This window comes from Megalops cyprinoides, chromosome 8 (assembly GCF_013368585.1).
Source record: "Megalops cyprinoides isolate fMegCyp1 chromosome 8, fMegCyp1.pri, whole genome shotgun sequence".
Lineage (NCBI taxonomy): Eukaryota > Metazoa > Chordata > Actinopteri > Elopiformes > Megalopidae > Megalops > Megalops cyprinoides.
Genome location: NC_050590.1, coordinates 10082751 through 10096006, shown reverse-complemented (window position 1 = coordinate 10096006; position 13256 = coordinate 10082751). Strand labels below are relative to the sequence as shown.

Genomic DNA, 13256 nt, shown 5'->3' with positions numbered 1-13256 from the left:
CGCAAAATGACCTTGCCTTCCACAAGCCTTAGGTCAGGGGAAAAGACAGCCAAGGTTAAGGCTCTTGATCCCTGCTCAAGGAATATGGAACTAAGGACACCAACACTCCATGTTAATGTTATTCAAAGCAGCTTAGAGAGGGAAGCGAAATGGTGGTCACTAAAAAATGTTTGCATGATCACCAGAATAACGACAATTCATGTGACTAAGAAAATGACGTCTCATTAACAAAGACGCGTCCTCATGTCATTACACATTCTGCTTGTTTAGAGGCAGTGAAAGGCCAGGGTTTACAGTGTTTGAGGACTTTTCTGCAGAAAGATGACCTCAGGACAAAGATAGAGATCAAATGAGTGATGGCTTGAGGACATTGTGAGATGGAAAGCACAGATGAAAGGACCGAAAAAGAATGGGAGGCAGATAGAAAGTGATAGGGGTATGATGAGGGGCACACAGTGTAACAACCCGCTGAAAGGGGGAGCGAGACTGAAGCTTGTGTCTTTCTTGTAAGTACGGAAAAGGGTACGTTGCTAAACCAAAAACGGATGTGCACGTTTTAACTGTCTCTGTTCCCTTTTCAGCAGCACATTTACATGGTAATGATTTTAAAATGCTGACAGCACAAAGTAACCCTCTCTGTTTTTTAAGTGTTTTTTTTCCCCCTACTGTGTTAGAAACAGAGGAGGTGGAATGACAGAAGGTTAGGAAGAGATGTGCTGAACAGGCAGTAAAGTGACAGGGACAATTAGAGGCAGAATGCTCCAGGTTCAGGAATGTAGAACATTTCATATACAACTTCACAGTCATTCCTCCTGCAACTTACCATGCTTTTCCTACCATTTCATACTAACAACATGTTATATACACATATAATCACTGCAGAAAATTCATTTTTATTTTGTGATGCATTTGAATAAAAGTGTATCTTTTTACGAATCCACACGTCAAGTGCTCTGGATGAATGTGGTTCCATTGTGCATCCCGCAAGGATATATACAATACACTCCACATCCCCTAGGTGTAGATATTTTCCCAGCTGTGAAAATGTGGAGACTTGAGTCAGGTTTTTACTGACCCACATCGGCTGTATGTGTGCCTCCAAAGCCAAACAATATGGTGGTTTGCATTTCATGTGGTGAGCCTCATGCTGCTGAAGTCCTGCTGAATTGCACTTTACAGGTACCACCTACACTCACCAACCTTGAGAGTGTTTTTTATATCTGAATGAGTGCAGTCCCTCCCTAAATGATATGCGCTTTTAAAACGGGCTGTGTTTTGAGTGCCAGTAGGCAGATGCTGCTGTCATTATGGTGGCAGGATAAGTACTCCAACATCCTGGGCCAATCTACAGTTGTGTGTGAGTTTGGCCACCACACTGTCAACTCAGGTTAGTTTTCTGTAGAAAAACCTCTACCTCACCTTAAGTGTAGCTGACTTACTGGAAAAGCAGGGCAGTAGAAATGCACCATTAAACTCGGGCTTTTGGATCCCTCTCTTATTTCGGGGTAATTCAGGTTAAGTAGCTCTCCTAGCATGTGGAGATCAGAATGAGAAAACGTGGTCCAGAGAACCAGGCTGGCATTGGTCTGGGGAACCTCCAGATGAGATTTATGTGCAAAGCTGACTAAGAGCAAAGTAAAGAATGGGGTCACAGCTGGACACTAAACTGCAAACAGAGATTCTACAGCTGAAGGAGCAGTTCTGTGCTCCAATCAGGGAAGCATTTCACCAGGTCAGCTGATCAGGGCAAAAACACATTGTTTGTTTTATTAGCTTCATCCTTCCTTTACTTATTGTCGTACTTCAGTCAGAGAAGGAAACAGTGTCTCCCAAAACGGACTGTATTTTTTCCAAAGTAGGGAGTAAGTATTCCTGTATACAGATGCGTGTTGTGGTCGTGAGCAATAATTCCTATGTGCTCAATCATTATAATTCAAGCCAGTGCTTACACATTCAGTATCTTTTCTCTGGCAATTACTGCCCATGCACATTTTTTGCCAGATAACTTGTATCAATGTATATGGAAAACATAAATAGATCTGACCTCAAGATATCACTTTGTATCACAGGAAATGATATGTAAGGTACTCCTTTGCTGACTGACAAGAAAGATGAGCTGGAGAGCAAATAAACCAGTCATCTAAGGCAGAGAGAGCTAACAGAGGCATACAGTCTAGCCCATTATTTCCTACTGGCTACAATGTCCGCTATTCCCACTAAGACATCTGCTGTCAAAAGATACTACAAAACTTGCAACACAGAGCCACTTTTACAGAACATAACCTATAATTCCACTCATACAGGGTGAGCCTCACAATCACACACGCACACACACACAGACACCACACACACACAGACACACACACACACACACACACCTTGAGGCGCAGGCGGATGGTGTTGCAGTCCCTCAGAGGGTTGAGTTTGAGAGTTTCTCCCAGGTTGTTGCAGCCAGAGCTTGGGTGCTGCAGCTCACAGCACACACACACTCCGTCACTGTCAAACTTGATCTGGGAGGGAGAAGAGGACACAGGGCAGGCACAGGTCAGAGCTTTGGAAGATGAGAGGTTAGAAAGTCATTTCCTGTCTGGTGTGTCAGGACATATCAATGGAGCTCATCTGCATCTTTCTTTCACACTTGGTTGATAAACAAAAAAAAAAAAATCACAACCTTATTACATAAGCAGATAATAAATTGTCTCATAAATGATCTCATCTATAGAATCGATTACTTTAAACTCCCAGTCTCTTCCATTGGTTTGATTACAATTATCAAGGACGGTCCCTCAATACAAAGGTCCCTGAGGAATTCCAGAGAGACCTGAGGATGATATGATTCCATTACTATGGGTCATGCTTCCCACTCATGCACATCAGTGTGACATCAGTGTAAATCAACACTTCTGTAATGGTGTCAATTGTGAAGAAAAGGACATGATCACAGATGCATTCAGATCCTAATGCCATCTCCTCATTTCCATTTCAATGACTTTAAATGAATATAATGAACGAATATAAGTACTTCTAATTGCCTACACGTCTCTTGATGCACAAAATTTAAAAAAAAAAATCACGAGCAGCAAGTTACCAAAATACAGATTTCATAAGTTACCAGTATATTTCATTTGTACATGCATTAAACACAAATGGCCATCAGATGGTAAGGAACAAGATACATTCTCAGCCAGACCTATGTGGATCTTTAAATGACACACCACCCATTAACAATAGCCATTCCCCTACCAATCTTCATAAAAGCAAACATAAAGCAGCAGTGATAACCACTGGATGGATGTTGGATTTTGCTTTGTCCTTTGCTTCAGTATGTCAGTGTCAATACTGCACAGACGTCCATCAACCAGGTGACAAAAACCCCAGTCACTACACACGCTTCCCTTGAGGAGATTCCCCTGGTCCAGGTATAGTGCACAGATCTACTTGGGACAATAGTGATATCTGGAGGAGGATGGGTGTTACAAACCACAGTTACGGGGACACAAGACTGTTATTTGTATTGCTTGATCCTAACAGAAAAAAATGAAGGACAGGACCTTACAAGAAGGGGTTAAATCCATCTGGGATATGACACCATTAATATTTCTGTCATGCCCAGGGTACAATCTCCAAGGAGTTGTGCAGTGAAGGGAAAGGGAGAAACAGATAATCCAATATGCTAATCTTCCAGCATCTGTGTGTCTTGACAATGACAGATTTCCTCATCTTCGTCCTGGCCTGGCCCCTGCACCTGGTCCCTGATTGGCTCTCTTCTGCTGTGCTGAAATGAGGGGCCTCTCTGTGCCATCCACCCTATATGTGGCACAGTCCTTCGGGAAACTACATTGCGTTTATTGCCTTCTGTCACAAACCACCAGGAATTAAAATTCATTGACCAGTTGTGGAGAAACAGCCCCAATTTGAGTTAATCTGCATTGAACTCATTGCAGCTGAGCTTCTGTGAGAGACAATATGTCTATGTAGGCAGTTGTGTGTGATTTATTTAAAATTCATCAAAGCTATCTTTACTTGGAAGGTCAAGGATCACACCGAGCTACAAAAAAAAAAAAAAACTATACTGAGGCAAAGGAGCCATCACTCCAAATATGGATCCAACCTGTCTATTTCACGTTACCATGGGACCGTTTTACCTGACAAATGTTCCCCACTTCCCCTTTGTCAGTGCTATACCAGAACTATAAATAGCCCCATTCTTCCTTAAAGAGACCCTGCAGACACCCAGTAGAGATACACCAGGGGGAACACAACCTCATCGCCCACCACTCTGGAATCTACATTCATTCTGCAAACAGCAGGCAGTTGACTCTCGCACGGGCAGAAATTCACTGTTCTTTTTTTGCAGTGCATGGGACCACTGTGTATTGTCATTGTCAAGTTTCCATGACGACAAGCACTTTAATTATTCATTCACTTCTTTGTTTTGATTTTCAATTATTTGAATGGTTTTCTATGTCTCACATGAGTCTCAATGTGAAAAGCCATGCATTACCTGGCACCTTGTAGAGACCCAATGTGATGTCGAACTGAGGTAAATAATGAGAGAAACAAAAGAAACAAATAACTCAAGAATAAGCTGTCCCCCAGAGAAATCATTGTCTCACCTAACAAGAGGGATATTACATACCAAAAACACAGGGGACCCATTAAAACTTGCCATAATTAGGATCTATCTGCACACAGACAGACAGACATGCACAAATCTACACAGGCACACATACACACACACACACACAACTGAATTCATGTCAGTCAAACCTCAACACTGGATTTTGTTTTGAACATCAGCTTACTTATTAAGTGAGTGCTTGGAAGAAACACTTAGGCAGGAATGAAAAGGTTCAAGGATGTCAAGTTGAATGGAGATGAGCAGAGATACCATTCTTTTATATCCGTCTCAAGAATAAAGAGATGAGCTGTTAATGTTTTGTCACTACCCTGCCACTTATAACAAGTGTTAACTAGCTGAAAAGGCAGGATTATAAAAAAATCAGTCAGGTCATTTTCCAGGCAAATTAAATCAACAGTCTTTACACATTTGATATAATGAATGAAATAATGACTCAGCTTCAATGTAAAATGTAATGTCAACATTTTACTAATCTCATTTTTTTCATTCAGTTCTCAGTGCTTTATCAAAGAGATTGAAACCTAGAAGGAAATGATGATGACATCGACATTGGATATAATTACACGTATTTATGACAAAGTGAAGCTTATTGTTTGACCAGGGGAATAAACCCCTATTGACTTTCCAAATGACTGCAATACTGCTAAACATGAGTTGGGGAATATCCTGCTATAAAGCTCTAGTAGCATCAACCTGTATGACAGGCACGATCATTACATGGTTTGTGTAGCAGGCAGTGCAGATGGTTTTTTTTTTTTTTTTTGCTCTATTAAATGAACTCTACGGATGTTTAGTAATACACTGCTACACTCGTAACCTCCCATCCCTTCCCCCTTTTTCATCCTGAGTTTGGAATGGCCAATTGTGCATTAAGTTTTCCTCGCTCCGACACCCTCTGCACTCCGTGTAGAAGTGCTGAAGCATGATGAGTGCGATCACCCCTCCCTTTTTTAACAGCGCGCCACAGGAGGGTGAATGAACGGTGGCCAGGCAAATCTCTACCTGACACCATCAGAGCAAGTCATACGTGTCACATAAGTTGCTAGAGATACTGAAGAGCGGTAAGACAAAGGGAACCCTGTCCTGCATAAACCCACCATCCCACTTGCCATTGTTGGCAAAAGACAGCCCACGTTCCACTTTGCAATGTCTTGAGCCGTAAGGCTCAGCCTGCACTTGGAATGAGTAACTTTACAGGTTGAGGGCATGTAATTTATTCCAGGTTATGGGAAAATAGCTCATTACCCAAAAACCTTTCTTTGGTCTGGTCTCAAATGCTGGGAAACTGGTGGAAAGCCATATTCTTCAGCCATACTCTCACTGCGACCAGCAATACTTCCCACAGTCCTGTCCCAAATTTAGTGATATTTCACAGGTTGTCCTAGACCCAGTTTCACTCTCCTCTGTATTAACTCTGGGGGGACAGGAGTGGAAATTACAGCCCTTCTTCCACTGCTCTGCCCCTCTCAGAATCGCCCCCCCCCCCCCCCCCCCCACCCCCCCCCAGCAGCCTGGCCATGTTATGCAATGGCTCGTGTCACACACGTTACAAAGCTCTAACAAAGCAAGGTGTGAATCATAGGCACGCGCAGCCTGGGCGGACAAGAAGCAGAGCACCGTTGTTGAGTCATAGCTTCACTTTCTCAAGATATTTCTCAGCTCTTTTCGTGCTTTCTTTCTCAACTTTTATTTATGGATTCGGTCTTTTGTTGTTTGCTGTCATTAAATCGAGGGAATTAAAGGTTTGTTGCAGCCGTGTATAGTGTTGCAACACTCAGGGGTAGCAGTGTAGCATTGAAGGGTTGCCGGTTCCATTCCCTGCTGGGGCACTCCTGCTGTATCTTTGGCCTAGGTACTTCACCCAGAATTTCCTCAGTAAATATCCAGTATAAGTGGATAAAACAGAAACTGTAACCTATGAAAGTCGCTCTGGATAAGAGTGTCTGCTAAGTGACAATGATGCAAAGAGGGAGATATGTAATGTTTTCAGACTCTCCCCAACAGCCCATCATTGCCCTCTGTTTCCCCCCTCCAGTAGAAACATTAGCTGGATGTTTGGCCATGGCCGAAGCTATCAAATTCAAAATGCCCTGTCAGCTCTGAAGTTGACTAAGACTGACGGCAGCACTAATAAGCCACAGAAAATACTGGCTTAGGAGGGGTTCTGTGTTGCACTTGGCCTCTAATTAATCCCATTCTAACCATTGGATTTCATTATTACAGTTTAAAGAAACACTGTGCAATACAAAAATACTGTCCTGTGGTATGCCAGTGCTGCCCTTCTCTAAAATGTAACCCCCCAAACGGAAAACAAATAAAACAGTTTAGTGAAAATGCATAAATATAAATAACACTTTTTATTACAGGAGAGATAACTTTAGATACACACATTACTGAATACTTCGCAACAAAAGAAAGCATTTAATCCACCTTAAATTTTATCGCATTTTTATTGATAATTATTATTCTGAGGGTTTTTCTATATTGCTGCCATGTTTGCACCATTGATGACTGCCTGTATTATGATGTGTATTTAATGTGTCTGTAAATTTCCTTTAATCTTATAATCACAAAGTTCTCAGATATTTTAGATACATTTCATATTAATGACCTACGTACAGAAAACATGGTGAACATTTCATACATACATTGCTATTTATTAATTGCGTATGACTTATTTTTTGACACTTTTAATTAGGAAGTGATTATACTTTATAGTACTGTAAATGCCAATAATAGAACCCGAAATTAATTCAAAACAACATATTTGAACATGACAGATACTGGTCCCACTGGTTCGTGCTAATTATGATTTCACACTCTGAGTGGTTTCACACTCTGAAATCAACAGTTCACCTGACTAACATTTTCTTGCTATCTGTTTGCTAATTATTATATGTAAGTCTAAATTAATTCTGTAATAATAATGCACAACTGGACTAAATATTGTAGAACTTTTCAAGTTCAATCAACTTGCAGCGAATACCAATTCAGCATTTGTTTTCTCACTATCACATTGACCAAATGACATGTAACCTCATTTATGAAATGAACCAAGGCACAGGTCGTACTTGGAGTTAAGATCAAAATAATTGATACAGGAGAAGGTACAGGCCAGACAAATGAGTAGACCTTTCTCTAGATTTCAGATAATAACGCACTTTTTAATAATTAACATGCAAGCACCAGTAAGCAATAAAGCAAACGGTCAGCACATAATCATAATATTAATAAGAAAACAGAGTGGGTGGCATTCATTTCTTTTTCAATTACACACTGGCTAGTAATTATGGATGTCTATATGAGAGACCTTGGGCTGCTTTGTGTAAGATAGGCCTAATTGACCTCAACTCCTCATATGACTGTCCTGGATAAGCAGAACTCAAATTTAAAGGGACCTGCACAGCTAGACACATATTTATAGTTATTGAAAATTTGGTGCAGAAACTGTTTTCACACAGACGCTTAAGGCCAGATCCTCCAGTCACTCACCAGCTGACAGGCCTCCAGGGAGTTCACCAGCTGGGCGTTTTGGCAGGACAGGATGGACCCAGCCAAGTTCAGCATCACACACACAGCTGACAGCAACATGAAGAAGGTGATCTAAGGGAAGAGACAACCATGCTGTCAGGGTTGCAGAGTGAGAAAAAGGAACAAACAGCAAGCAAAGACAAAGGCACCTCTGAACACAGCCGTGAACATGAACAGGTGTCTAACCAACACCCTGCACAGTCCACTGAAACTAATCCGTCATCTCTTCACAACACCTCTCTGCAGCCACCACGGTCCATTCTACTCTCCATTAAAAATGGCTATCTTTATTTCATAGCTGACAGCCCAGGGATATCACTTCTGTTAGGAGAAATACTGAAAACATTACAGGCCCTTTAAATCACAGTTCAAGTGTCATAGAATGGGCTCAGAGGCACCAGACACAACCCCAGTAGATTACAAGTCGGAGCGCCAACGGTATATCAACTGTGGCATTCCCACACCATGCTGTGATTTACCACACTAGTCCTCACCCTGATAGGGCATTAACCCAGGGATTGTGGGATATCTGTGGGAGGTACAAATTAGATCTTCCCCCAAGAGAGGTTGAAAGAAAAAAATAAGTGCAGGCAAGGAGAAAGGAGACAGAGAGCATGAGAGAAAGAGAGAGAGAGAGGCAGAGGTTAATAAATACAGTACATAGCTGAGCTAGTAACTTTTGAGTACCTACATATAATCTAGAAAATTGAAAGATGTACATGCATATAAAAATACAAAAACTTTAAAAATATATCCTTACATATGTCTGAATTAAATATCTGCACTTGTAAGGTGACCACCACTCTCTGGTATCTGCTGTGTATTGTACAAACGCATTTTCATCCCTTTCAGGATAAAAAAAAGAAAATGTTCTTTTTTAAAACTTATATTCTCTGGTTATACAAGTTTTATTTAAAATATTTGGTGAAGCAGTATTTTTTCAACAACAGTATGACACTCAATGCAGTGCGATGGGGTGGGAATGACTGCAAAATATATGACAGTATAAATATACCCACTATTTATATCACAAACCCAAACTGCAACTGCTTTTATAGTTAAGGAAACTTATAGTAAAGCCAACAAACGATATTAAATAAAGAATTCTTCTCCTTCGGCAGTATTGGCATTCTACATGTCCAATGTACAATCCGCTACATAATAACGCTTCTTATAAAAGACAACAAAGCGAGGCCCAGGAAGTGACATCTTTATTTCTTTGTGTAAAAATGTATTATCACTTGTCAGAAAATGAAATCACAACTATAACAATGACACTGTGACAGTGTGGATTCCTCACAGCTTTTAGTAGCAGAAAATGAATGTTCATTCCTCCTGCACTGAGGCCATGAATAATCCTTTGCCAGCATCTCTCAGGATTCATCCCTATGTGAGCTTAACAGAGTCAGCTGCTCTGCACCGTCCCAGGAATTTCATCCTTTCCCTCGACTTCCAGGAAATCTACCAATACAAGCCAGACCCTCAATTAACACAGCACACATAGCCAAACAGGGTAACATATTGTCAATTGGTGAGAGCTTAGAATGTAGTCTTCATGCTGATGAGCTGTAATTCCAGGTGGGACAATGCTCTTGTCGCTCTGAGCAAGGGACCAGTTTTGCTATTTGAGATGATGAAAGTCTGTTGAAATAATCAAATTCTCTGCAGAATGCGCATTAGAATGCTTAAGTGGGGTCACAGCAAGTGACATATTTGGTCACATATTTTTACTTACAGGAACACTGAAACCATATCCCTTTTATTTTGGACAATACAGTATATTCTGTCATTGTCAGATATTATGATTTTACTCCCTGAGGTGGAATGCTATAGTCCCATTGATATAAGTACACATTCACACAAGAAAGCCATGATGTACACTTCAGGGACTGTGATTTGAAATCATTTGGTCTCACGCTCAAATATTAGGTTGAACTTCTTTTGTAGCCTTGAGCAATGTGCTTGCTTCTGTACATGTCCGGCTGGATAACTGGCTAATATATAAAACCTTAGCTGTGTCAGTCATCCTCTATGAGGATGTCTGCTTAACAAATAAAATATGTAATATCAAAGATAAAGCAGGCCAGATTTACACCAGTGACTCCTGTTATCCCAGCTAAGAGGTATGAAGATATGAAAATGTTGTTCTAAGAATCGACTGTGGGAGAAGTGCTAAACTTGAATTTGAACATGAACTTTGAGGCACAATCCAGGAGAAAGTGAGACGAATGGATACATAATTTTGTAAGAACAATGTATTGTCCAATGCACAGAACGATGTATTATTGAGAATGCCCACCTTTACTCGACAGTGAGAGAGACTGTGGGAGCTCTTAGTTCAACTATGGAAATTGGCTCCAATGTTTTTCATTAAACTGGACATAAACCAGAGATGTAGGGGGAGGAATTCCCACACAAACCATGGTGCACCTTCAGCTAAACTAGAGGAGAGCTGTGGGAGGTACACTATGTTTTATTCTCAATACTTCTAGAGTACATCACATTTCCAGAGCAGTGCTGATGATTCAAAGTATAATTCTAAATTGAGTCTTTATTTTCAAAATGGCATTTACTTTGTCAAACAAAAAACACAAGTGTGCTGGGCAGATATTTTACTTCAGAAAAATAAATAACGTGGAAATTCTACATCTTCACAAAATGCACAACTTTCATTACTCGGTTCTCTGGTGCTGTTTAAAAAAAACAGCAAATGGAAAAAAGAAAAGAAAAATATTCAAGTATTGTAAAGTTCAATATTTGAAGTTATACATTTTATTCATTTAGAAAGGCCCTTGAGCATTTATCCATGGAGCCCTGGTCCTTACAGACTCTGCTGCTTAAATCTGCTGGCTTCATGCTGCTGTGCTCTAATTACCATGTGGAATCAGATATCACTGTTAAACAGCGAGTCATTAATTACAGCCAGGCTGCAACTGGCATGCCGAGCAGACGGGGCCATTGGATGGCACGTGCCACTCTGTAGCTCAGGGTATTTAAGCTTCTTGTCATGTTCATTGAAGGCAGTAATTAGAACAGGACTGGGCTGCCATTTTGTTTTTTTGCCACTTTGCAGAAAAAAAAGGAGGGGGGAGCTGCCACTGCGTTCATTCAAACTAATTAATCCCCAGTGTGTCAGGTCCTGCTTTGGCTCAGACGGTTCCGCAGGAGTGTTGGATCAGTCACTGAAAGGGGTCTGGGGTGTGTTGTGATGTGTGTGTAAGGGGAGTGGAGGGTCAGGGGGGGTTGGTAACGGGAGAAGCAGCAGGACAAATGATAAATGAGACTGGGATAGTCAGAGACAGTGATGTAGGAACAGCAGTCTCTCACACACCTGAATACTAATCAGCCCAGGCCCATTCTGACAAAAAAAGCCCATGCACTCCTGAAAAACACAGTTTGACAAACTTATTAGAGCTGTCTGTTACCGATATATTAGAGTGACATACAACTGCTATTGGGTTGTAAGATTCTATCACTTTAAAAATGCCCTTAGGTTGCTACGACAACTACACGTCTGCAGGAGTACGTTTTGTTCTGAAAGGGTGGTTCATCTTGGTAAATTTGTGTACTGTACATCATTCATACAATAAATGATTGCTGTATACCAGGGCTGAGTTAATATTGTATTGTTTTTAGAATGAATTCTCATCATCTCTGACAGGAACATTAACTCTGTGTTTTAAATGAGCTCTACAGCTTTCTCCTTTGCAAATGACTACAGACTAATGCATACAATTTACCAAAGTTCACAGAAATATTTCTTTGAACTTTCTGATGCTGCGCTTTGCAAGATTTAATAATGGCATGACAACTTCACATACTATTTTATCTTAAAGTACATGTACAGGTGTATTTTCCTGAGTTTTGTTTTGTTTACAAAAGGCTTGGGTCATTAGATTATCAACTCACATCATTTAGAGAATGTTCACAAATTCACATATGCTTCAAAGAGAACTTATACTGGTGTCCCATATTTGAACTCAGTGGCGTATGAAAAACTATAACCACAGTTTGCTTTGAAGAGGAAGTGGAGCACACTGCTTCCATGCCAGAGGTGGTTTACAATTTGAAATCATGTTAAATGATTTCCCCCTTCTCCTTCTCATCCGAGTGAAGGTTTGGAGCCCATGGTCTTGTAATAAGTTGAGCAAGAATGTGAGATCTGCATTTGTTTTTGTTGTCCTGGGAAGAAGGAATTATGTGAAGTTCTGTTTTGCTCAATTTTTTGTTCCATTGTCAAGATCAGTAAAATATCTAAACAGTCAAATTCAGCATATAGTATATCAAACTGAACTGCATGATATATTCTTGCAAGCTTTAAAAAAGGATAAATACTGTAGACATTGTTTGCTCTGGACTCTATACCCATTGTCCTTATAGATTTTGAATTCTTCTTTACTGCAATACATAAATTATAGCAATGATGTACAAAAAGATACCTTGGTTGTCATGGCATTCAACTTTGCACTTCATTAGAATTATTTTAAGGTAAAATTCACACCTACAGTCTACCTCAAAATTTGAAATTTGAAGACAACGTCACATGCAACTTTCAGCATTTTCCTTTAAAACTTCGTTCACTTCATTCAACCAATTTGAAGAAAGCAATTCCAAGTAGGCCGACAGCAGGCTCACCTCCTTACACAACCTGTATGTTCTTGCAGGAGTGAGGAAGCAAGACAAATGCAATCCTCAGACAAACATGTATGGCCAATATTTTTCATACAAGTCCCACAATACACCACAGCGTGGTGAATGCCAGTAGGAAGACTGGGTGCTCTTCCTCTGGCACCATCAGAGCCTTTAGATGATGCAGTGGTGGGAAGGTAATCCAGACTCTTACCAACAAAACTCAGCTTACACTAGCCAAGTAATGCCAATTCTGCTTGGTTGTTGTGTAAAACCCAGCCAACACAGAACAGTTGCCTCAACAGGCTGAGTCACCTGGGAGCTGTGAAGGCAACTTTTAATAATGTATGTAAACCCACCCTCATGATCCTGAAAATTTCCCTTGGCAGGGAGAATATAAGTTTTCATAAATCAATCAATAAATCTGTTTATTACCATATATGATGAAAACATT

General features: G+C 40.5%; 1 protein-coding gene across 1 annotated transcript in view; it reads right to left on the bottom strand.

Moving 5' to 3' along the window:
* Positions 1 to 13256, bottom strand: part of LOC118782354 (protein FAM189A1-like) — a 53880-nt gene that overhangs the window by 13449 nt on the left and 27175 nt on the right. The window contains exons 2-3 of the mRNA XM_036535672.1: positions 8135 to 8245; positions 2379 to 2510 (exon numbers count right to left, since the gene is read on the bottom strand). Coding sequence (XP_036391565.1) covers positions 2379 to 2510; positions 8135 to 8233 — 231 coding nt within the window. The 5' untranslated portion in view covers positions 8234 to 8245. The remainder of the gene's footprint in view (positions 1 to 2378; positions 2511 to 8134; positions 8246 to 13256) is intronic.